Source organism: Acipenser ruthenus, chromosome 16 (genome assembly GCF_902713425.1).
Source record: "Acipenser ruthenus chromosome 16, fAciRut3.2 maternal haplotype, whole genome shotgun sequence".
Classification (NCBI taxonomy): Eukaryota; Metazoa; Chordata; class Actinopteri; order Acipenseriformes; family Acipenseridae; genus Acipenser; species Acipenser ruthenus.
This window is the reverse complement of record NC_081204.1, coordinates 12,914,928-12,939,676: the sequence shown is the minus strand read 5'-3', so window position 1 is coordinate 12,939,676 and position 24,749 is coordinate 12,914,928. Positions and strand designations below refer to the sequence as shown.

General features: G+C 38.6%; 1 protein-coding gene across 2 annotated transcripts in view; it reads left to right on the top strand.

Annotated features, from left to right (window-relative positions):
• Positions 1–7,070: 7,070 nt before the first annotated feature.
• Positions 7,071–24,749, top strand: part of LOC117412298 (plexin-D1-like) — a 50,017-nt gene continuing 32,338 nt past the window's right edge. For both annotated transcript variants that reach the window (XM_058988853.1, XM_058988852.1), the window contains exons 1-12: positions 7,071–8,448; positions 11,542–11,718; positions 13,306–13,437; positions 13,886–13,986; positions 14,647–14,776; positions 14,884–15,070; positions 16,147–16,255; positions 18,762–18,858; positions 19,350–19,454; positions 20,419–20,508; positions 21,941–22,034; positions 22,360–22,517. In XM_058988853.1, coding sequence (XP_058844836.1) covers positions 7,231–8,448; positions 11,542–11,718; positions 13,306–13,437; positions 13,886–13,986; positions 14,647–14,776; positions 14,884–15,070; positions 16,147–16,255; positions 18,762–18,858; positions 19,350–19,454; positions 20,419–20,508; positions 21,941–22,034; positions 22,360–22,517 — 2,598 coding nt within the window. In that variant the 5' untranslated portion in view covers positions 7,071–7,230. The remainder of the gene's footprint in view (positions 8,449–11,541; positions 11,719–13,305; positions 13,438–13,885; positions 13,987–14,646; positions 14,777–14,883; positions 15,071–16,146; positions 16,256–18,761; positions 18,859–19,349; positions 19,455–20,418; positions 20,509–21,940; positions 22,035–22,359; positions 22,518–24,749) is intronic.

Below are 24,749 nucleotides of genomic sequence, written 5' to 3'. Positions count from 1 at the left end.
ATATAAATGGTCGCTGTTTAAGTATACAACTAACCCCAGGGCTTAAAGGACTGAGCTATGAAGATAAGCTGGCAGAACTGAATCGACAGTAACTCGAACCAATACTATAAGCGCAGCACAGAAACCAGAACACACAGTTGGAAATGGGGATAGCCGCTGGCGTGAAGGAAGGGGACACTTCTTCACACAGTGGTGAAAGCACACGTCTTCATCTCTCACGAGTCAGCGCGGGGGTGGCAGCGATGGACCGGGTTGAAATAAAAGTAATTGGGCATTTCAAATTGGAGAGAAAATCGGAAAAATAATTGGTGATTCTAAATTAAAAAAAAAAAAAAAAAGAGAGAGATTATTCTTACAAAACAGTGCCACCTCAGTTCTGATAGCCAAAAAATCTTTAAGTATTGGAAATCCTCATATACAAGAATGGAGAGGTGAGAAGAAGTACTTACTGAAAATGAAGCAGCTTCTACTGGATGATACAGGGAAGCTGGGGTGCTTTATTAAAACACAGAAGCCTCTCAGCAAATGCTTTCTGTTGATTTCACATTTTTCTTTATGATTTAGTGCTAGTAGTGGTTGTTGCATTACTCTTCCCATATCACAGCACGTATCCAAGTCTCCTTGTAAGAGATTTTAGTCTCAGCCGGACTTCCAGGTTAAATAAAGGTTAATACGTCAATAATATATACCAGTACAATTCCCTCACAAGCTCCCTTTGGTGCTTCTTAAAAACTAGACAAGCAGTCCAAACTGGCAAGCGAATGTACTTTTTGAAACACTATTCCGCTTCCTATTTCCAGACGGCACACTGCTGCTATTTCAAATTAAAATTATTATAAATCTATTAAAGTCCAAAGTGGCAACCTGCCACAATCTCCCAAGGGAACCGCTGCAGTATAAAGTGTCTGTTTATCTTGCACTTTCCTCTGTTGTTTCTCAAAACAGTGTCAGTTACTCCACAGGACAGCACAGGCTGAGGGGGCCTGGGAGCAAGACATTGAGGACTCATGCGCTTGTTCCCTTTGAGATAAAGAGACGACAGCTGAGGGATACTGTGATATACTGTATGCTTGCACTTTCGTAAGTTGTTATAGGCCAAGCACAAGGTTTCCACACAAAAAAAAACCTCTCAGGACTGCCTCTGAATAAGAATGAAATATTAATCTATAGAGTATAAGTGCTCAATCGTGGTTCTGTTTACACCAGCACGATGCTATAGTGTTTAAAAACTTAGATACATGCCAGGCCAGTTAAAGCAAAGTTGATATGCTTATTTGTTGTCTGTATCACAGCGTTGTATTTTTAAACATAATGCCGACTCTTTTAAAACATTTACTAGGGAGCAGTCGCCAGGAGAAAATAAAGTGTCTTCTTAAGATCGCAGTGTATCCAGATCACGCTCCCTCCTGCAACAATGCTGGTTTTCTGTTCTCACAATACACCACTCATTTATATCAGAGGACCAGCATAGTTGCAGGAGGGGCATGAACTGGATACTGTACATGGCAGGGGTTTTGAAACAAATTCTAACTCGTTTCTTGCTATTTGCAAAGGCCTGTAACCAAAATATTAATATTAATATTAATATTAATAAATAAGGCTTCATATTCACATTTCTTCTTTTTTTTCGGAAGGACGGGGTATGTGTGTGCGTGTGCGTGTGTGTGTGTGACGTATTATCTGGCTACTTTGGAATCTGGTCTATCCAGGCAGCCACTATTGCCTTTTTGTCCCTATTATCATGATTGTTTTCTTATTGTATTTATTACTTAAATGTTTCTCATGCATTTCTGCACAGGATTGCACCTATCTTTTGAATATACGGTATTGCAACTAAGTGGTGATTCATCTTGCTTAAATACAGTGTGCAAGAACCGGTAGTCATTCAACCGTATACACTGTTCCAAAATCTCTATCCTAAAAACAAAGTTTGTACTTTTTCTGAACCTGATGTCACGTCTGCTCTTTATTATTTGACCCTGCCACAATTGGTACCAGAAGCTGGGTAAAGTGCATGACCAATCTGAGTTAATAATAAATGGAAATTGGAAATAATATATGAGAAGAAGGCAATAGGGGCCATCTGGATAGGCTGCACTCAGGTCACAACTGTGCCATCCCTAGCAGGCCTTTGCAGATAATCAATTTATACAATTTAGAAGGCGTGTGTGCAATTAGACTCTAACTTAGAAGGTCAGCCGTCTGCCTCCTGCTGGACAAATATCCAAATGACCAAATTCGAGGTTTGAAAAATGCTTCCTTTTTTGTGAAAGACAGATTTGTTTCTTTCTCATCTAAATGCCGTAAAGAAACTCCGCTGAAGTCAAAGAGTTGTATTTTTGTTCCATCAGGATATAAAAATAATAAAATATCTGGTAATTTAGGAATATTTCATATCGCAGTATACACTGAAAAGTGGGGTTTCTTCGTCTCTGAGCACTATCTGCTGTGCAGAGTTAGAATTCAGACTATTGCCACTGTCTTATCAAAGCACCTTCCTGCCCCACCACAGTGCCTGATTAAAAGCAAAAAAGCACAAGCCATCCAAAACACACAAGAACTCTCTTTCCTGTTTATCTGCCAGGCTAATGCAGCACTGAGCCTCAAGGTTAGGATGTTGCTGTCAGGATGTGTCTGTGGTATTTCTATTTGTTGGTTTAAAATGTAAGATAATTTTGCAAAAAGTAGTTATCTTTAAGTTAGCGTTTCCTTTCTAGTCCTATATTTAAGCAATATGTATTTTATAATTTTGTATTCATTTTACCCCCATTTGTCTACCCATTTTGAAATGAGTAATCCTGATGTCCCCTCACTGCTGCAACACATAGGTGAACTCTGCTGTCACACTAATTGCCTCTTTTCACCCGCCACACCTATGCAAAGCATGTTACCGAACCCTGGAGATATGCAGGGAAGTCTCCACCTGGCCTAACCAGTAGAGGTCGCTGCAGAGCGATGATGTGAACTATCCCTAGCTTATTTCCCATTCTAACCCTCTACCCAATTCAGCACTTACTGTTTGCCCAAGGACCCTGTAGGGACAAAACTAAACCCAACATGAAGCTTCTTTTTCTTCTTATTTATTTATTTGGCAGATGCCTTTATCCAAGGTGACTTCCAGGTATTACAGGGCAGTACATGGTTACAATGCAAGATTGCAAGGTAAGGCAAGTCCAGTGCATAGTAGAGATCTACAAGCGCAATCTAAACAGGTCTTGAGGAGGTGACGGAAGGCAGTGAGAGACAGAGCAGTCCTGAAGTTCTCTGGTAGCTGGTTCCACCGCAGAGGGGCTAAGAAAGAGAAGGAGCAGGTTTCTTCCTTTCAAGAAAAGGGCAAATACAGCACAACAAGTATGGAATTCTAAGTGTCCACTGTTGAACACTGTTTCATTTCAGAACTTCATCTCTTTCTGCATGTTGGTAACTGTATATCCTGACCAAACCATCCACTTTCCTTTTTATGATTTATGAACATAAGAACATTAGAACATGTATGAATGAGAAGAAGCCATTCGGCCCATCAGTGTTAGTCCGGTTCCTAGTATATGACTGATCTCAGAACTTTGTCAAGTTGGATCTTAAAGGATTACACAGATTCTGCTTCAACAACATGACTAGGTAACCCATCCCATACCCTCACCACTCTGTGTGTAAAGAAGTGTCTCCTTCCCACTGTCCGAAGATATCTCCACTTCACTTCCAACTGTGTCCTCAGGCCCTGGATTCTGTGCTGCACTTGACTATCTCTCCTAATTCTTCTTTGTGCGAGGCTTCATAGATTTGTAATCCTATCTTCATAGCTGATTCATTGATGTCTGCAATCATTCTGAATATTGCACTTTGAATACAGTGTTAAGGTGCTTTGAAGTCTAAACAGTTTGTTACATAGGTCTTGTATCTGGGACATGTCAAGCATGATGTGTTTAGTCTTTACACCAAATGAATTTGCTCCATTTCTGTGTTTAACCTTTGTGTGAACAAGGTGTGTCCACCTCCAGTAGTAACCGTTGTAGCACTGTAGTAGAAGTAATATTTTATAGCAACACCAAATAAACGAAATAAATAACAAACAAATACAGCCTTAGAATTACCATAAAATATGAAAACAAATACACTCTAAGCTCAGCATAGCAGCAGCAGCAGCGGAAACACGTCATCGTGGCCGTAATTATTAACATTATTAGGGGCACCTGACTCATTACAGAATATCTAATAAATGCGTAACACCCTTAAGCGCAAAACCGAACACAATGTGTGTTCAATCAGTTTGTTTTTTTCAGCTCTGTAATCTCCCTCGTGTGTGTGTAATTGAGTCAATTATGTGATGATAAGCTTGTTATGTGGTGTCTGGGCTGCTGTTGGTTTTTTAAGAAGTCGCATGCCTATTGGATATCATTATCTATCCAGAAAATCTTTTAAATCGGTATGTTTTATCAGTCAGTACAGCTACATCGCCCAAGGCACCGCCATTATGACGCAGAGCATAATAAGGCGGCACTTATCAAGATGTATTTGATAAGTGTTCCAAAAAAAAATTGGCGTTGCAGAAAATTACACCCTCCCCCCCAAAAAAGTGTTTCAAATGAACACGGGAGAAGGTCTCTCAACTGCTGAGTAAAATAGACGGTCTGCTTGAAGATAAGAATCTTATTCTCAAGTGATAGGCTAGATCATGTGTCGTGAGTTTCCTGTAAGAAAGATATTAAGCTGCGTTTCTTTCGTTCTTGCTCTCAATGCCAGATCACGAGCTTTATAAAACAGACAATAAAGTAAAACTAAAATCTCTGGAAAACATATGGTTATAATATCATATTATAATAAGATAAATGCGATACATGTCAGAGAAAGGAACAAAGGAACCATTACAGTTACATGTTTCTTCAAAATTGTTATATATATATATATATATATATATATATATATATATATATATATATATATATATATATATATATATATATATAGTTTGTATACCCTGATACTACTTTGTTGTATAGAGGAGGAAGTTATAACAGATAAACGATATATGTTCTATTTATAACACAACCGGCTACATCACCCTTGTTTGAGCTTGAATTTTGATAACTTGATTTGTATTGTAAATGCGATTTATTTTAGCGTCGATAACACATCGTTTGTGTGTTCAGTTCTACTCTGCATAACCTTTATACACGTCTGGATATTTTAAACTAAAACATTTTTGTAATGAAGTCTGTAATTCAAATATAAATGCATATGAACATGCTTGACTCACCTGAGTCGAAATGAAGTAAACAATAATTCATCATACGCCATAAATGAACTAATCATATATAAGCACACATTTTATGATATCGCCAAACTGCGTGGACTTGAAACCTGAAAGTAAATGTTCCTGTAAATGTCAACTGGAGATATCTATCTACCTATCTATCTATATATATATATATATATATATATATATATATATATATATATATATATATACACACACACATATACACACTACCGGTCAAAAGTTTTAGAACACCTCCATTTTTCCAGTTTTTATTGAAATTTACGCAGTTTAATGTCTCAATGTACTCTGAAATTAAAGCATAGAACAAATAAACAATTGGAGATAAAAAAGAAATAATGGAATCGTTTTGTTTAACAAAATTTAATCTAAATTTTTGACTCATCAAAGTAGCCACCTTTTGCAGATATAACAGCCGAACACACTCGTGGCAGTCTTTCTACAATGGAAATCAAATATTGTTCGGAAAGTTCTTCCCAACACTGTTGCAGAAGTTCCCACAAATGTGTTGCACTTGTAGGTTGCTTTGCTTTCACCCTTCTGTCCAGTTCATCCCAAACCAGCTCGATGGGGTTTAAGTCTGGAGATTGTGCTGGCCATTCCATGATTTGAAGCCTACCGTCTTGTTCTTTTCTTCTAAGGTAGTTCTGACATAGCCTGGAGGTATGTTTTGAGTCATTATCTTGCTGTAGGATGAACCCCTGACCAACTAGGCGTATGCCAGAGGGTATTGCATGGCACTGCAAAATGCTGTGGTAGCAGTTTTGGTTCAGGGTGCCACTCACTCTGTGCAAGTCGCCGACTCTGGATCCAGCCATTATAAGAGCAATATACTACTTCCTGCAGTACAATACTGTCCAAATAATGCTTAAGAGGGTGTAGTAACACAGTCTGTTCCAAAACTGCTTTTATACAGACAGAGGGTTTGTAAGTAATCAACAAAAGTTGGGACACCTGTAGGAATTGTTAGCATCAACTTTCAATGCTTAATTTACTTCCATTGCTGCAGAACAGCTGTAAGTTGTTAACCCATTACTTGTTCCCTGAAAAAGGCCTTTTTGTATAACTCTGAAATGTACATTATTTTTCAGTTTTTGGTAACCTAAACTTTTTTTTTTTAACCTCTGGCAGTTTACCGCTTACCTTTGTACCATTTCAGGTTATTCACTGGACTTGAACTGCTTAAATTTCAATAAAAACTGGAAAAAATGGGGTGTTCTAAAACTTTTGACCGGTAGTGTATATATATATATATATATATATATATATATATATATATATATATATATATATATATATATATATAACAGGAATGTGGGGTAATGTAGGCATGCCAAATCTGGGACTGAAGTGTCAGTTATTTTATTTACTATAAATGCATTTTTTTAAGTGATTTTGTTTGTTGCCACATCAACACGTACTGTATTTATTTGTACAGTAACCTTTACAAATATCCTTTATATATTCCACATTCCAAATTGATTACGGTTTGTATATTTATAAGCGTGGAATTGAACTCATATTGTTTAAATGAATGTGAGTTCAGACCTGATTGCATTGCTTATTCTATGTGTTGGTTAAAGTATTCAAGTAAACCATCAATTGTTCTTTCCATCCAGGTAGTATTATTATCTTCATAAGCATTGTTTTATAACTACAACAACAACAACAACAACTACAAAAACCTCAGTCTTGATTTTGAACAAGGGGCGCTAGAGCTACGAATGTCTTCTCTGGATTGTGTTCTGATCTGACGATAAGCATTATCAGTAGCGAAACGGTTTTTGCTGCCTAAGAAAAAGGAAGCACGACTCTCTTATTCACGTCACTTTTCGTTTAGGCGTATGTAGCAACAGGAAACAGGTTTCCTCTTGGATTATACTAGTGAGAACAACACATTTTCTTCTCAATGCACTCTTCATTGCATTCCCCGCTGCTTGTAACAAGAAGGAATAATGCCTCCTTCTGAAAGAGTTCAGCTTCTTCTTTGGAAAGTGTTTTTGGTTGTCTTTATTAACAGCAAGCACCACTATGTCAGCGGACTTGAAGTTCAGCAGATATTCAAATCTGCAGACCCGACCAACAACTTTGCAGTGAATGAAGTTTCCAACAAAGTGTACCTGGCGAGCGTGAACAGGATTTATCAACTGGACGGTAATTTGAGCCTGGAGATTGAGGAGAAAACGGGACCTGTTTTGGACAATATGCTGTGCCATGCGCCGCAGCTGCCCCATGCCTCTTGCGAGCACCCTAAAGTTCTGACCGACAACTATAACAAGCTGCTGCAGCTCGACCGGGACCAGCACGTGGTTGTAGTATGTGGTTCGGTTTACCAGGGTTTCTGTGAGCTAAGAAAGCTGGAGAACGTTTCCGAAATCGCTGTTGAATTCCCCCCACAGGGAGACCACAAGGTGACAGTTTTTCCAAGCATGCTTAATATTGCTGCCAACCACCCCAATGCTTCAACAGTCGGGCTCATCCTCAGGAGCTCTGGGGGTAACACTCGGCTTCTGGTTGGGGCGACTTATACCGGGGTGGGCACGGCGTTCTTCCCCAAGAACCACAGCAAGGAGGACTTGAGGTTTGAAAACACACCTGAGATAGCTATTAGGTCCCTAAACGTCAATGAGCTGTCGAGGCTTTTCACCTATGATATAAATCCATCGGAAGACAACGTGTTTAAGATTAAGCAAGAAGTCAAACCCAAGAACAAACTGAGTTTTGTTCAGGCTTTCATTCAGAAGACATATTCTTATATCGCGATGAACAACGATGCCAATTTAGGGGAGAAGGAGAGCCAGCCCAATAGCATATTGGCGAGGATTTGTCTGGACAACAAAACCAAACGTAAAGAGTGTAAAAAGCTTACCGAGTCTTACATCCAAATGGGTCTTCAGTGTGGTTCTGACGGCAGCGTTTTCAACAGACTGCTTTCTGTTTTCTCTGCTAGGGTATATCTTTCTAGCTACTTAGAAGAGCGAGACCTCTTGTTTGGAGTTTTTGAAAAATCCAATAAAAAATCGGCACTGTGCGTATTTCAGTTTTCAGATATTGAAAGTTCGATTAGGAATGCCCGGAAAACCTGTTTAAACGAGACGAATTCTGGAGACGTGTCGGTGCTGGATAGTGTAATTCAAGGGACTGGAGCTGGCTGCGTCAAGAAAAATATTGTGGTAGGTAAATCAAATGAATTAGCAATACTTGGTTTTCTACATTTCTTTTTTTTTTATGTGATATGTTCACTTAACTTGTGTGGTCTGTTATGTGTCAGCAACACCTTATTAAGTCATTCTGCTTTTAATGGTCTATTGTGTGTGTCAGTCTATTGTGTGTGACAGTTTAAGAAATATGAATCATTATTTCCAGAAAACAAACGTCCTCAGAGATCACGAAGTTGTGCCAAAGCCGTAATAAGGTTGTGGGAACTACAGTTTATTCTGCAATGCTCTGTCACTAGAGGCACATTTGTTAAACAAGTGTAGTTTCCCTTGGCTTTTACATTTTAGTAAGGTTTATATATTTCGAGCAAACGCTGAAAATACCCGAAATATGTTTCCTGTAAAATGTTCTGACTATAACAATAACAGAGCTTAATATATACCCTTTGGGGAATCTAAACAAAGTGGAATGTCAAGCAAGTCGGCTAACGCTAGATCGCACAGAAGGCGAACCATTACTGTCTTACTCTGTGTTGAGGTTACCTATAAAAAAAAACCCCTATACGAATTCGATTTATTGAATCCAGGATGACTTTTTCAATTGCAATTAAAATAAGTTGTTACACCAACTACACGTGCACGTCTATCCAGGGTAATAGTTAAGCATCTCTTTCTAAACCTTTGTATGAGTCTTTAATTACCCTCTATGGTAATCGGTAGGCCTATAGCTATTCTTATTGCCCAAAAGTTAGTACTTGTTACACCGCTGCCAGTGTTATTTGTTACGTCAGCAGCGTAATAATTGACAATTCAATAAAATAATAATTTTAAAATGAGGAAAGTAGAATATAATAGTGGCACAACGGTGCATCATATTAACAGAAACATTGTTTGCCCGATACACAAAAATTAACCTTGTTGAAACGGTGCCAGTGGCAATACATGAGAAAAGGAAAAAAGACTGTCCCAAGAGACCGGCCGCAGCACACAACCGCAGACAGATGTGCAGCGAGTCTGTAAGATCAGCTTCGAGGTATGCAGAACGTCCAGGCACGAGTGATACAGTACTGCAGAATCGGATAATAGAGCCTCACAGCAACCACAGTTACAACACCTACACATTGCAAACGACAAACCACTCGCAATAAAATAATAAGCAAATGCATCTACTGTTTTAACTCATTTTGGTTATTCATGACTGTATGCTAAAGCATATGTTTTGGGGTGATTACCACTTACCAGTCATGTGTCAGTTTTCTGTTTTTAAAAAAGCGTCTTACTAAAGGGCTTATGATATGAAGTACAATGACTAAAAAAGCGCGTTAGTGACACATGCATCTAAAGGAAGCTGCAAACCCGTTAACTGTACGAAAACAATGGGCAGTGGGATGTATTCAAGCTTTAACGAGTTGTATGAAGACTCATTTGTAAGTCTGCTTTTCTAAGCGAAAAAAAACTCGGTATTCACAAAATGTAGACTGTTTAACTGATAACAAACCTTTCTAACTACGTGCCAAATACAAATGCACGATGATCATACATGCTTCTGTTTAGCCATCACAAGGTAAACACTATTTAAGGCAACAAGTTAGAGGAAGAAAACAGAAACTTACATTGTTTAACTTCAGCAATAATATTAACAATACTAGTACATTCATATTGTAGTATTTTGAACAGTTCACTGTGCAGTAGTAAGTATGCATTGCATTAGTTACATAAAATTCGCATCATACAACAAAAAATGAAGTATGTTTCTATAAAAACAAGATGTTGCTTAGTGATTAACAAGCACTTGAAATCTCCTAGCCAACAGTTTGTTTAATGATAGCGATTCATTCACATACATATGTTAATGTGCTCATTTATTTTATGTGATAGATACGTTGTCATGGGAACCTGTAAAAATGAATATTGTGCTTGTTATAATACATTGTAATTCGTCTCAGCTGTGGAAACAAAGCTTTAGGCACAGCTGCATTATTATGTCTATGGTAGGTTGTGATGAGAAGGGATTTTTACAGTGAAAACACATTTCCTTTAATCCAGCACTGCTGATTCACCTGGTCGGGTTTAGACCAGCAATTTGTAAACCCGGAGTCAGAACTTGACCAAGATTTTTGTGTTATTATTGCTTGCTGAAACACCTTTTGGAACATGCTAGATAAGACTTCCTACACACATCAAAGAGTAGAACTCCCAGACTGACCTTTTTTTTCCTTTAATCAGCTTTGTTTTTTTTAGTGACTGTCCATGCATTGATATTGTAAGACATAGCTAGGAAGCAAACCATCATGTGGGTATTGAACTCTGAGATTGCATAACAGGATAATAACTAGTTAACAGACACTTTCCATTGCCAAATAAACAATTTCTTTGTTGAGAATGAAACTGATGGCATGATATTATTGGGTAAAAAAAAAAAACGCCATAGAACCTGTGATATGTAGCAAGCGCTTTTGTCTAAATGGGCTGCCCCTCACCTGACTGATTCATTTGTGCAGATGTAATCCCTGGTATCTGTTTTATAATATATAAAAGCTGTATCGCCAAGTTCCAAGTTGCAATCACAATGGGCAAGATATCAAATCTGGCTTGAACAGACAGCTCATAGTCTGCGCAGGTGTGTTCGCTTCTGAGACTGCACATATTTGAGACCACTAAACTCATTTAACTTGTGATCCACACAACCTAGGCATGTATAGATTTTTTGCTGGATATATTTGCAAATGAGATGTTCCATCTCAATAGGTTTTCTCCAGTAAAACCAAAAACATTTCACATGTACAAAATGGCCAAGTTAAAATAAAAGGGACCAGCCATATAAATAGGGGCCAAGTACAAAAAAAAACGAGGGGCCCAGTAAAAACCTAATAAAAAAAACAAGAAAAAACTGGGGCAAACTTGCCCCCCCCCCCCCCCCCCATTTTTATTGCATAGGAACGAGTAGCAACATGAATACAAAAGTGGGGGCCATGTTTGCCCCCAGTTGAATGCAACAAAACAGAAGAAACTTTTTTTTTTTTTTTTAAAAAGGTTTGAAAAGCAACACTCTTTTGCTTGCTTCCTAGTGGGTGCACGTGACTCATGTTTGCTTGGTCTGTTCTGTAGTTGCAGTCGGAGCACCTGGATTGTGGGGCCGCTCACCTGCAACACCCTCTGGCTCTCCGGAACCCCCTGAAGGCCAGTCCAGTGTTCGAGTCATCTGGGCTGACCGCTGTCGCGGTTGCCAGCGTCAATGACCACACCATTGTATTCCTGGGCACAGCCACTGGGAGGCTGCAAAAGGTATACCAGTTGTTAAAAGTGTATTTTACTACTAAAATGAAGGCATTGCTTTCCGTTAACTAAAGGACTTCTAATGTTGATGGACAAAAATATAAAAACCTAATTTATATGCATGGTACAAGTATAAAGGGGTGTCACAGTCATGAATGGGCGGTGTGTGTATTGTAAAGCACACCTGCAACCTGAGTGTAACCATGAACCTGTCCCCCTACAACACTCTGCCCCCAGTAGATACAGTATCAAACACATTCCTTACATCATTAGGGGCAGAGTGCTACAGGGGGCAGGTTAATGGTTGCACTCTGATATACCAGCTGAACTTTGAGAGAAGAGATGTTTCAAAGCTCTTTTGGGGCCACAGGGATGCAGTACACTTCTGAATTTTGAAAAGTTACCAGGATGTGATGATTGAAATGAAATAAGAACGCATCAGATCCAGACCAAGCGTCTGAAGATTAGTTTAGTTCTATTAAACTTGTAGCCATCCGATAAACATTTAAACTATAAACTCAAGATATACCATTTAGCATGTTAGCTTTGTTGTTACTTCAACTGTTTGGTTTAGTACATTCTGTTTTAGCAATGTAGAGTTCTTCTTCTTCTTCTTCTTCTTCTTCTTCTTCTTCTTCTTCTTCTCCTTGGATAATTGGTACTTCCCAGTTCCATATAATAGAGTGTGGGAATCAGCTTTAAAAGTTGTGGCTCATAGCCAGATCATTTCTATAAGATGTAGTATTGTAAAGCACTCGGTATAAGTTCTGCATTGCTTTTTTTGCAAACGCAGAGCGGTTGTGTGTTTTTCTCTTATCTTTCAGATAGACCATGCTATCAGTGTATGAGGAAACTTTTTTTTTTTTCAGTTCAGGTTTTTTATTGGTCAGATTTAACAACCTTGCTCAACTGCAGAATTATCAGAACCTGGAGGCTTCAGGCATCTCCTTTGATATCGATGTAGGAAGGATAAAAGCACATTATCGTTCTTCTGTGTCCTACTTTCCATTTTCATCAGTGTTCTTATTAAAGGTGCACCTCCTCCTGTTTTGCCTTCAGTAACCTTGTTACCACACAGACATATGTAGCAGTGATTTTAATGATGCACGGCATCTGTGGTAGTCTTAGCAATCATACTGAAAGGGAAAAGAAAGAGGTGGTCAGTTGTTAGGAAATACATGTTTAAACCACAACAGGTTCTAAATAAACAGATTCAATACGTTAATATCAGCTTAATACCAGAGTTTGGTGGCTGCCTCTAATTGAGTGAATTTCAATCTCTTGCACTATTTGTATGACAGACCTGACCCCTGACACAGCAACGAGTGAAACACTTCTAAACATATTAAAGCCATTAAATCAAAGACAACAAACACTGTAAACCTTGTGCAGTATTTGTCATTGCTAAATACGGGTTACAGAGCAGAGTTAAACATGTAACAACATGTTGGGAAATATATTCTAGTATGGCACCCTAGGTTCTTTCCGGTTATATGGCTCTTCACTGTACTGCTGTGACTAATGTGACCTGTTTGTGTCAAACAGTTTGGACAGCCCAGGTAATACAATGAAAGTGCACCTGTATTTTTATTACAGCTCAACCTGCTTAAAAACCTGACCTTGGGAAGCCAGAAAGCAATCCGCGTGGCTTCTCGGGAATCCGTCCATCACATTATGAGTTTTGACCCCAGTGATAACAACTACCTATACCTGATGACATCACATCAGGTAAGATACTGTCAGACTTAGTGGATGCATTGTGGAATGTATTTCTTACGATGACTTACAGATGGGAAGGGATGCAGTAAGTCAGTCATGCACTGTGAATTCATTATAAGCTGCGCTGTAAAATGTAACTGTGAACTTGTATTTATTAGGGTAGGGTTCAGAATAAGCATGCAGTGCTGTAACAGAAGGCTCAACACCCTTATTGTTTTCAGTCATGTTTTAAAGCTCAAGGAAAATTAGTTAAAAAGAATACTAAACGGGTGCATTGTAAATAAACAATATGGATGTATATTTCATGAAGTTAAATTAGTAATTCAGTCATTTTTTAATAAGGCTTTTTGTGTAAAATCTCACTGCCTCAATAGTTTTTGAATGTGAGGGAGGTTTCTTGATTCACTGCTTGCTAATGGTTTTCTGGTTTCATTAATAAGCCTCTGCTGATTTTCAGATGATCCGTGTTAAGGTAGCAAAGTGTGATCAGTACAAAACCTGCAATCAGTGTCTAGGAGCTGTGGATGCGTACTGTGGATGGTGTACCCTGGAGAGCAGGTACAAACCTTCTTACACTAAGTGGCAAAAAAATGAATAGATTGTATCATATACTAAGAGTCAGAACAGAGGGAAAGAAACACGTCTTCACACACAGAGCGGTGGGGGTGTAGAATGGGCTACCTAGTCATGCTGTTGAGGCAGAATCACATGGATCTCAGCACCAGCTTGTGTCATCTACAACAACACTATTCAAAAACACATGCCTAGCTTACACATTATGCAAAGTCAGGGTGAATTCCCAATAGAGTGGTTACAAGCCCAGACTTCTTACTCATTTTATTTTTAGAAGCTTTACTGACCTACTGACTTCCATAGTCTGCTGTGTTAGGTGCCAGAGAATACCATAGTCAGAAAGGGAAGTTGCTTCAACATGTTATACTTTCATTTTTAACTGCATCTCATGCCTTTTAATTATTAAATAAATAAATAAACAACATTACAAGAATCTTTAAATAAGAACAAAGTACATGTAATCTGATAGAAATGCAATTGCTTTGGTACAACGAAAAATGACTCAGTGATTCGGAATCAGCCCATTCCGTAAAAAAAAAAAGTGTTTCCAACTGTGTCCTCTCATTCTGCTTTCTGTGTTGAGTTGAAAGTATTGGCAAGACTAACTTGAATGGTTTTAAAACTTCAATCTGTTACATGTTTCAGGTGTTCTCTGCAAAGAGAATGTACAGACTGGAAGCAACCACATTTCTGGATTAGCCTGAGTGAAGGGATCGACATGTGTCCGTCTATGACTATTACACCTTCAGAAATCAACTTGGCTTCTGACTTCAAAGTAAGTTCTGGTACTATTCCATAAGCTCCACTTTCAGCCTCCATGTATTTTGGACATGATGTGTCTTGTATAAGTGAACTCAACCCAGTATCTTTGTCTTCTTTAAGGGAAAGAATGTAGGGATTTTGATCAATGGTAGCGTCCCTGACCTCAACAGAACAAAGGTGGAGTGTGATTATGGAAATGGGGTTTCTACAGAGGCCACAGTATATGGAATTGATTCAGCACCGTCACAAATTCACTCCTGCCCATTTTTACCGAAGGAGAAGTACCCAGAATTCCCACCGGGTCAAGGTATGTCTCCAACAGGAAGTCATATTTGTGTCTCTAGATTTACTTTCTATTAGAAGAGCGAGCATTGCCTTTGCTTGGTTTTAATGAAGTTAGCAAACTTAAGTTTGAGAGGTGTGACAGTGTCCAACACACATGCCACCTATCAATATAACCCAGGTGGCTACCTTTGTTGTGGCCTCCCCATATACTGTAAACAATAGCCCCTTCACCTTGGCCAAGTGGCTGTGAGGCACAGTTTAAATGTACTATACTGTTTAACCCTGACCTTCATAATCACTCCAGTATATTCACTCTAGTTCTGACCTGAAATAAAACCTAATGTGAAGTGGCATCAGTCATGTAGCACATGATGAGTGAAAGCTTTGGAGCAATCATGGGGCGGTATTCTTAAAGCATTAGCATATCTTAGATGTAGTAATGACACAATAATGATTTATAAACACAGCCACAAACACCTTCCTTTCTTAGCTACAAAGGATTGTGTGAACAAATAATGAACAAACCAAGTCTTGGATCTTGGCTGCTTTGATCTGGTAGATAGAAATAGGCTGGTGCCTGCTTGTTTTCAGTGGTTAAAGAAAAAATATAGCATTTGAAAATCTTCTGAGCCAGTGAGGCCCTTTCTTTAGACTGTGGGCTAGTCCCATCTTGGCCAGTACCCTGGCGTGTGACTGCACCCTGCTGTAAAACTTGCTACCATGATGGTGCAGTGGGCCAATGCCCAGGGCTTTCCCCTTAAGTCCAGCTGAAAATGAATTTGGTGGTCTTCACACAGTTCTCAATGGTCAGCAGTCCTCTTCCAAAACCATTGTGGCTTAACAGGACAGTGTTTTTGTAACAAAGTGAGCCAGGACTGAATAGCAGGTGTGGTCTTTTAGATTAGTACAGGAGTTTATTGCTGTAGCTTTGTGAGGAAGTTCACAAAGCAGTGCCTGTACTGTCAACAGCAGTCAGACTATCAGTCCCTCACCATTCATGAGGAACATGTTTACAGTCTTACTGTAGATTTTTATTCTCATTTGAGTGTTAGGTGTACCTGTCCTTATTCTCCTGTTATCTATTTTATTTCTTGACAGATCACGTAACCATCCGCACTACCATCAAGGTCAATGGCATGAGCATTGTATGGGGAAATGTCACTATTTATGACTGTGAGAGGACTGGAATGTTTAATGCAAAAACAGCGTAAGTAAAACTGAATCGCATTCAAAGTTGTTGTTGTTTCGTACTAAATTGCCAAATGCTAGAAGTCACTGCTTTGGTATCCCAACTTTTTTTTACTGTTGCATTCTTCAAAAAATATTTCTGTATTGATTTACATGGGTTTACAGACTGTGCCCAATACAATATAGATGTTTCTATGGCAATCTGAAAACTTGGAAAGTAACCACAGGCCAGATACATACTCAGCAGCAATGCTTAACATATTTGTCTCACGCTGATAGCTGAAGTCTCTGTGCTACATTGGGCCTCATTTTACACATCAGTGGCAACATCTCTGATTAGAAGTGTGATAATAAAATTGCTGCAAACACCCCCAATGAGATTCAGATAGGCTGCTATTCAATGTGAAAATCAGATGTACTTTGAAAAAGATGAGGTACTGTATTTTATTACTGTGTTTTATTTCCTTTTTTTATATAACTGTGCAAATGTGTCTTCCCCTTCCATCAGCTGTCGCTTGTGCAAAGGTGTGAAAATAAAATCGCTTACATGTCAGTGTTAACCTGTGATTGTTGGAATTAAAGCAGGAAAAGGAAACTAAATATGTCAGCTACAAATAAATCTGCAAGAAGAACTTGTACCAGTCTGCACAGAGGCTGCCCACGTAACCCCTTTACATCTGGAAAGTCTGCTTCTAATCTCTCCACTGTGTCCCCTGCTTCAGTTTGTTTCTGAGACTGCATTCTTGCTAAAATATCAAAAGTCTACTTGGGTCTGTATTCATAAAAGTTAGTGTGTGGTAAGTTTAAAGCTACTAAGCAATGCACAGGTAGTGTATTGTAATGTATTGCTCATTCTGTATAGACAACTGTCAGAGCATAAGCTATATCAATATTATTTGATACGTTACATTTAGACTTAACTTTTACGGTTAACAAAATTAGAGTAAGTTATCATAACAATATAGTTAAAGAGAAAATAAAAACAAAGGGTAGGTGCCAGTTAAAAATGCAGAAATGACAAAGTAGCCTGTCTTCAAATGAGGACGATGACACTCGATTATCGGCAGTATTTCAATGTCTTACTCCTCCTCCTCTATAACTGTGTATCTGTGGTTGTGTGCTGCTGTTTGTGTAAGGGTCAGTGTTGTGTGATGACCTGCAGTCATGGATTCTGACTCTTTTCAACAAAGTCAAGTTTAAAACTCTTAACTGCTGATGCAAATGAGCTTGTTATACGTGTTTGAAAACCGGATGTTTTTGTTTTACACTTTTTAAACTTTTTTTATAACTGGCATTATAAAAGTACAATGTGTGAAGATGGTAAAGGTTTTCGAAAAAAAAAAAAAAAACTATACAGAACATCCTGTGACATTTTTTTTAACAGTCTCTTTACAAAAAAATACAACAACGCTTTATGGATCACTGTCTAGTCAAATGGAAAACATTTAAAAAGTTTTGATACAAGGCCTGTTTCAGGTTGAATTTGTGAGAAGGGCACTATGTATATTGTCTGGATCCGTTGACCCAATTTGATAAAGCTTTGAGATCAATCAGCTAATACAGGGGCTCCCAAACTGGGGGCCGGGGACCATAACACATGCAATTTGTTTTGCTTGGGCTTATCTTTACATGCAGGTTTATGTTGCATTGGCAGTCAGTGTACAACTGAGTACAGTAATTAGGAGCAGTTTTTCAAATGTCTGAGAAATGACACTGAACATAATGAAAGCCGAAATCATGAAATCATGTTTTAAAAAACACTCAGTATATCCAGTTTGGATTTGCTTGCGCTACAAAGAAAGATGGCCTTGATTAAACGAAGTGTTTGATCTGCTTGAAATTGCTGTCTTGAGTGCCTCAAACGTTCCAAGTTGAAACGTCCTTTTACAGCAAAGCAGCTGTGAATTCAATCTTTATTTTTAAGAGAAAGGTAGAATGTTGTTTACAATGAAAGTAAGGTACTCCATTTGTATGGATTCATTGGGTGGGGGTTCGTAGACAGGATGGCTAATGTCATGGGGGCCTTGAGCCAAGAAAGTCTGGGGACCCCTGAGCTAGCAGGAACCGGACGTGATTAGATTAGTTTGTAATTTTCCTTATGTTCTTATATGAAACTAGTTGGTTTAGCCAAGTGAGCGATGAAAATAAAATCTCTGTACTGCAGTAAAACAGTATGAGCATGTGAATGGTTATAACGGGTACGGACAAGTATATGTTAATTTCATCCTTTAAGAGAAGCCAAGGAGACTGCTGTACTTGTACTCCTAGGTGGTGGCTTCATGAAATATTTGTCTCTGTACTTACCATTTTTACTGGCATTTTATCCATTGCTTTGACTTCACACCAAAAAGAAAATGGCAAACCTTTGCAATTGCTAGTCACTAGTGACTTGTCTGTGCAGTAGGAGATATTCATTTAGTAGTCAGTAACCAGCTTCTGTATTGCCACTGCAGAAAGCTGCTTTACCATAAGTTACAAATCTCTGTGCAAGTCTGTTGGTAATAAAGGCTTTTCTGGTGTTTCAGATGTACTAGCTGTCTGAATACAAAGTGGAAATGTTACTGGAATGTGAAGACCTATGCCTGTGTCTCTAGTAATTTGGACTCTAAGGACTTGCTTGAGGTAAGACATTGTTATAAAGTAGAGTGATAGTTCCCTAATGCTGCTTCTTGACTGAAGTCAACTGAGTTTATGGATATTCACAATACATTTATGTCTTCACATGGCTTTGGTCAGCCCACAAACACATTTTCTGAAGAGAAAGTTTTAGACAAAGCTTAGTGGTTCAGTGACACACGTGCTAGCTTCTGAGCCACTGACACTATTTCAACCTAGGAGCTTTTTTGGAAACACAGCGTGATTCCAAGGTGATTCTCTCTTTGTTTTTAAATACATGCTGGTCCCTGGTTGGAGGCATACTGATAGCCGGGCCTGTGTGTTTTATTGAAGAAATAAGAATGTATTTCGGACACAACTTTGCAATAAGACTGCAACGCATCTGACATATTTACAATCCCTCGTGATTTAATTAATTATATTACTAATACTGCATAAAAACATACATTTTTAAAATTAAAAACACAAGTGAACTAGTCTCTTTTTTCCCCGAACAGGATTCTGCATCCTGTCCAAAACTCATACCTGCTACTCTGGATCCAATAGCAAGTGGCACCACTCAAGATATCATCTTCTCACTGGCCAACACAGAGACCTTGCAGGTACTGTACAACACAGCTCTCAACTCAACAGACCTGCACTACATAGCACATTCTTTCCCAACTAACTAAAGTGTAAACTGCTCCACTGAACGTCTTAATTTCTCTTGCCAGAGTTATAGATCTAGGTCCTCAAAATAAGAAAATGTGCCACCAAAATCTTTTATAACTGCACAATTATTTACATTGTAATTCACCCTGCAAGCAGGACTAGCACAGGATCCGTTTCTACAGCTTCTACTGTGCTGTGGGATGGAACTCATCATGGTTTCCTATCTTGAGTCAAAAGTTTCACATCTGTCAAAAACCTATAAAGCTGTGCAGGCAATAGCAAAACCCGCAGTTTCTTCTCACTCCCATAATCTATAACATACGAGCAGGCTCTCTAGTTGAGTGTTGACACCCCTTTAAGTGACGCTGTCTAGTTATTTGTAGGTAGAGTATCAACATATTTATTCATCTGCATACACACAATACAATTTTGGTCAAAGGCATACAGTAGATTGGTTGCAAATCAAGGTGCATGGAAAAATTGTGATATTAGAAGAGATCATGACCATATTTACTCCATACTTTTTAAACAACTATTTAAGCAATAAGAAAACTCCACATGATGCTACAAAGCCGACAGACAAGCCAGTTGCTTAGTTCTAGTCTTGCAAAATGAACGTGTGTTTTTCTTCTTTCCAAAAATAAGGGTAAATCACATGCTTATGCTCTGTAAAAAAAAAATGAAAAAATGTAATTGTTATATTTGAGGCTTATCAGATTTCCCTAAGTTTACTCTGGTAAATGCATAGCAAAGGGTAGTACACTACAGTGCCTGGTAAACAACATGGTAAGGGACACTCAATCGAAAAAAAACTTAAACTGTAAAATTACAGCACCAATAAATGTACAAATATAGGCGATTTCCTGCAACTTAAAACACTGGCTGATAATGTAGCTCTTTTTATTTTTTTGCTAGGGTACAGGTCTACAATGTTGCTTTGGAAGTGATCAGTTTTCTGAAGTAAGCTGGGCTGACCCAATCACCGTTATCTGCCACAGTGTAAAAGTGAGTATATTATTCCAACAATTGAGATTCACATCTGTCCAATTGAGTCAAAATATCCATTCCCACAGAAATGAATCAGAACTTATCGTGTTGTTGTGGTTTTGTATCTGCAGCCAGATATGCTGACTAAACATAAAGGAATCCTGCCATGCTAAATAAACTCTTTACTCTTTACGTGTTGCATCGGCTTCCCTGTTTTCATTTTTCCTACTATCTCCTTATCCCCTGCGTAATGCACAGCGGAGACGCATGTCCCTCGTACACTTCTGTATACATGCAGAGAAGTAAGAGTTTTAGAGTCTAGTTCAGGCTGTGATTGGTTGGATAAAGGAAGGCTTTGGAACATACTCCGAAATAAAAGAAGCACAGGAAGTGTCGGAAAGCAGACCCAGCTGATTGGTTATTATTAACAGTGAAGGGGTGGGAACAATTCTACCCTCCTGGTGCAGTAACCCAGGAAGCATGGCCAGCAAACAGAGATTTGTTTAACCTAGTGCATTACCAGATTTCATGTTTTAATTGAAAATACATGTTTGTTAAAACATGTATTTCTTTCATAAGTGCATGTTTGAGACCAATGTAAGGCATGGATGTGCATCGTGGAGAAACTTGTTAGCTGCAATTACTTGAAGATCTGACTCTTTAGATCATTTGAATACACCGTGCTGTGTTTCCTAACTTACATCTGGGCAACTTCTGGCTTCCTTTATACAAGTATAAACATGGAAATTCAAACAAACATGCTGTGAGAAATCTGTAATACTTCCAATGTTTGTCTTCAAACACATGTTTACTTGATAGACACGGCTGTTTAATATAAAGTCTTTGCAAATAGCCTTGCATATTAATATCTTTATATATAGTCTTTTGCTAAAAGTAACAGAGAGCCGAACTCTGACCATATGTTAAAGTGTTCTTTACTTAACTGTAGGGTTTAGAGAAACCATTTGAAATATCTCTATATATGCCTCACACCCATACTGTATCAACTGGCAGGTGTGTCTATTTTTTTTTTACCCTGAATATATGGACTAAACTTCTCCCAACTGACTCAGAACAAAGAAAAATTAGGGGTGTCATCACTGAAGTCTTTAACATCTTAAAAGGAGTTGACATAGTTAACCCTAAGCAATACTTTAAGCACTGAAGCCAAGACCAAAGGACACAGTTAGAAATGAAGTGGAGATTGACATAGGACAGAGGGAAGGAGACACTTCTTCACACAGAGAGTGGTGAGGGTATGGAATGGGATATCTAGTCATGTTGTTGAAGCAGAATCACTTGGATCCTTTAAGACCCAACTTGACAAAGTTTTGAGATTAATCAGCTACTAGGAACCAGACAAGCTTGCATGAGCCGCATGGCCTCTTCTCGTTTGTACATTTTCTTATGTTCGGATGTTCTTATGTAATTGTTTTGTTTTTTTCTGCAGCTCTATACAACTGAAAATAGTCAGCAAATCCCGGTCCACCTGAGATTGAAAGAACACCCAGATAAATTCATTGACAGTCCTATACCAATGACAGGTTTGTATCTTTTATGCAGGCAAATATCGATTTAACTGAAAGCCACCCAAAAAATGATCTGGTAGTTACTGAAGTGCGCTTTAAAAACCCGAGTTTCCTAGACGGAAGTTACAGTTGTCTACAAGAGATATCACCTGTCTTGTTTAACTGTTTAGCATCAGAAAATACCATCTTCTTTTAAATGTACACAAAAAGGAGCTGCTAGGTTCATTTGTGTTTCATGGATATGTCTCAGTGTTGTTTTGAACATAGACAGGCTTTCCTTCCTGTGCTGTGTTGTGTGGGAGAGTACAGAGAGTGACTTTTTGCCTCTTGTGTTGTTCAGTGGAGGTGTATAACTGCATGTCGGGCAGCACAGACTGCTCCCAGTGCTGGGGGAGAGAGGACCGGGGCCACCGCTGTGTCTGGTGTGAGAACAGCTGCAGGATGAGAAGCGAGTGCAAGGCAGTGCAGGAGTCCTGCTCCGCTCCAGAAATAAGAAAGGTAAGCCAGCATACACTGCAGCTCAACATGAAACAGTTTCATGCTATTTCTTTACAATTGTTCTGTTGCCCCACTACTGAGATCTGTTTATGGCATAAGAATAAGGTTGAAATATGATAAGGGCTATAGATAATGTTTTTTTTTTTTGGAAATGTATATCTATATAGATATAGGTGGGGGTATGGATGTGGTTTGTGTTAAGGTTAGGGCTTCAAGCTAATTTCCCTGATTCAGCACTTAGAATTCTGTCTTTGGTTTCCTCATTCTTGAAAAGTGTATGTAATCATTGACTCCTCATATTCTCTAGTAGATTGAATTATTTGATCTGTTGAAAATGTCAATTAAAAAAAAAAAGAATTGTTACAGGTATTTGAAAATTACAATGTAATTATTTGTGTCATTAATTACATTTGGCCCATCTTCCTGCTCTTAAAATCAAATTCATTCCAGACAGCTCTTGAAGGATCTCAATTATTAACCCATTCCAGACACCCACCACATTTTTGTTGAAAAGGGCCTCCTGTCCTATGTCCTAAATCTCAACTTCCAAAAGTGTCATTTGGTCATGAAGCCTGAAATAGTCACTGGATTTGATTTTAAAAACCTTGATCAAGTCTTTCCTAACCCTTCTATTTTCTAGGCTAAATGGGTTCAGTTACCTCAACCTCCCATCAAAAGACATACCCTTTAAGCCCTAGGATTAGTCTACCAAAATTCAACCCAGAATTCTGAACGTGGTCTCCAGGGCATTATACAACCTCTGCATAACCTCTCTTGATTTCTACTTTACGTTGGTTGCGCCCACTAAAGTGTGACATTTTGGCCCAGAAACAGGCACTTTCATCGATATGATTGAAAGATAAACTCCTCCATGGCAACATTGCTTTTGCTGTTGACACCTTTGTTGGCAGCAGTGCCCCAAAGGGAAGTATGGTTAAAATGAAACCTAATCAGCTGTGATAAATACTTCCTGTAGATAAAGCACTAATTGGAACGATATATAAACTGCAGTAACAGGCCTAGAATACACTACCCAGTACTGTAGTCTGTCAGTCTTTATTATTATTATTTCTTAGCAGACGTCCTTATCCAGGGCGACTTACAATTGTTACAAAATATCACAGTACAAAGTATCGCATTACAAAATATCACATTACAAGTTATCACATTATAAAATATCACATTACAGCATATCATAATATAGATAAGAGCAGTTATGAAAGTACAATAAGATCAAATTCAAGTAAGAGCAAAATAAAGAATACAGTAAATTATAAGTAAGAGCGAGTTTGACTAAGAGCAGTAAAACATACAGTAAATATAAGTTTTAACTGCTCTTGCACTGTAATTTTGCAGTTTTCCCATGCTCTTCCCATGGTTATACTAGTGTACCGTGGTTTGATTTATCATACCTTTGCCTGTGCTCTTTTACACTTTGTCATATGTGAACAGGGTGGCTTGTGGTGACATCAGGCCAGGAAGTAGACAGACAACAGTTTTGTGAGTGAATGCGCTGTTGCGCCGGTTATTAAAAGGTTTAAACAAGAAAAAACACTTCACAAAACAAACGACACAGTGGCCAAAACAAACAGGCAAACAGACACAGAACCAAACAAGTATCGTGCTCGTCTACAGCTAGCACAGGTAGCAATTGCCTCTTTTAGTTCACTTTGATTTCTCTCACGACTCACGTCTCTCGTTCCGCCTCTGAACACACTAACCTCGATCAGCCAAAGCTGATCGAGGTTAGTATATACATGTGACCGTCTCCAGATTAGTATAAATAAATCAATATGGAAGCGATCACATTCTGCACAAGTTTTAGCATGGACGGGGAATTTTAACCCCATCCATGCTGTAAAATAATGAACAATAAAACATTGTGTTTTTACACACTAAACAATGCCGCTAAATCATAATACAACAAATACAATTCAAAATAACAATACACACAGGGGTGGGGTGTACCCGGGATATATGGATATATGGCAGCAGTGTGGAGTAGTGGTTAGGGCTCTGGACTCTTGACCGGAGGGTCATGGGTTCAATCCCCAGTGGGGACACTGCTGTTGTACCCTTGAGCAAGGTACTTTACCTAGATTGCTCCAGTAAAAACCCAACTGTATAAATGGGTAATTGTATGTAAAAATAATGTGATATCTTGTAAGTCGCCCTGGATAAGGGCGTCTGCTAAGAAATAAATTATTATTATTATTATTATGGAGGAACTTG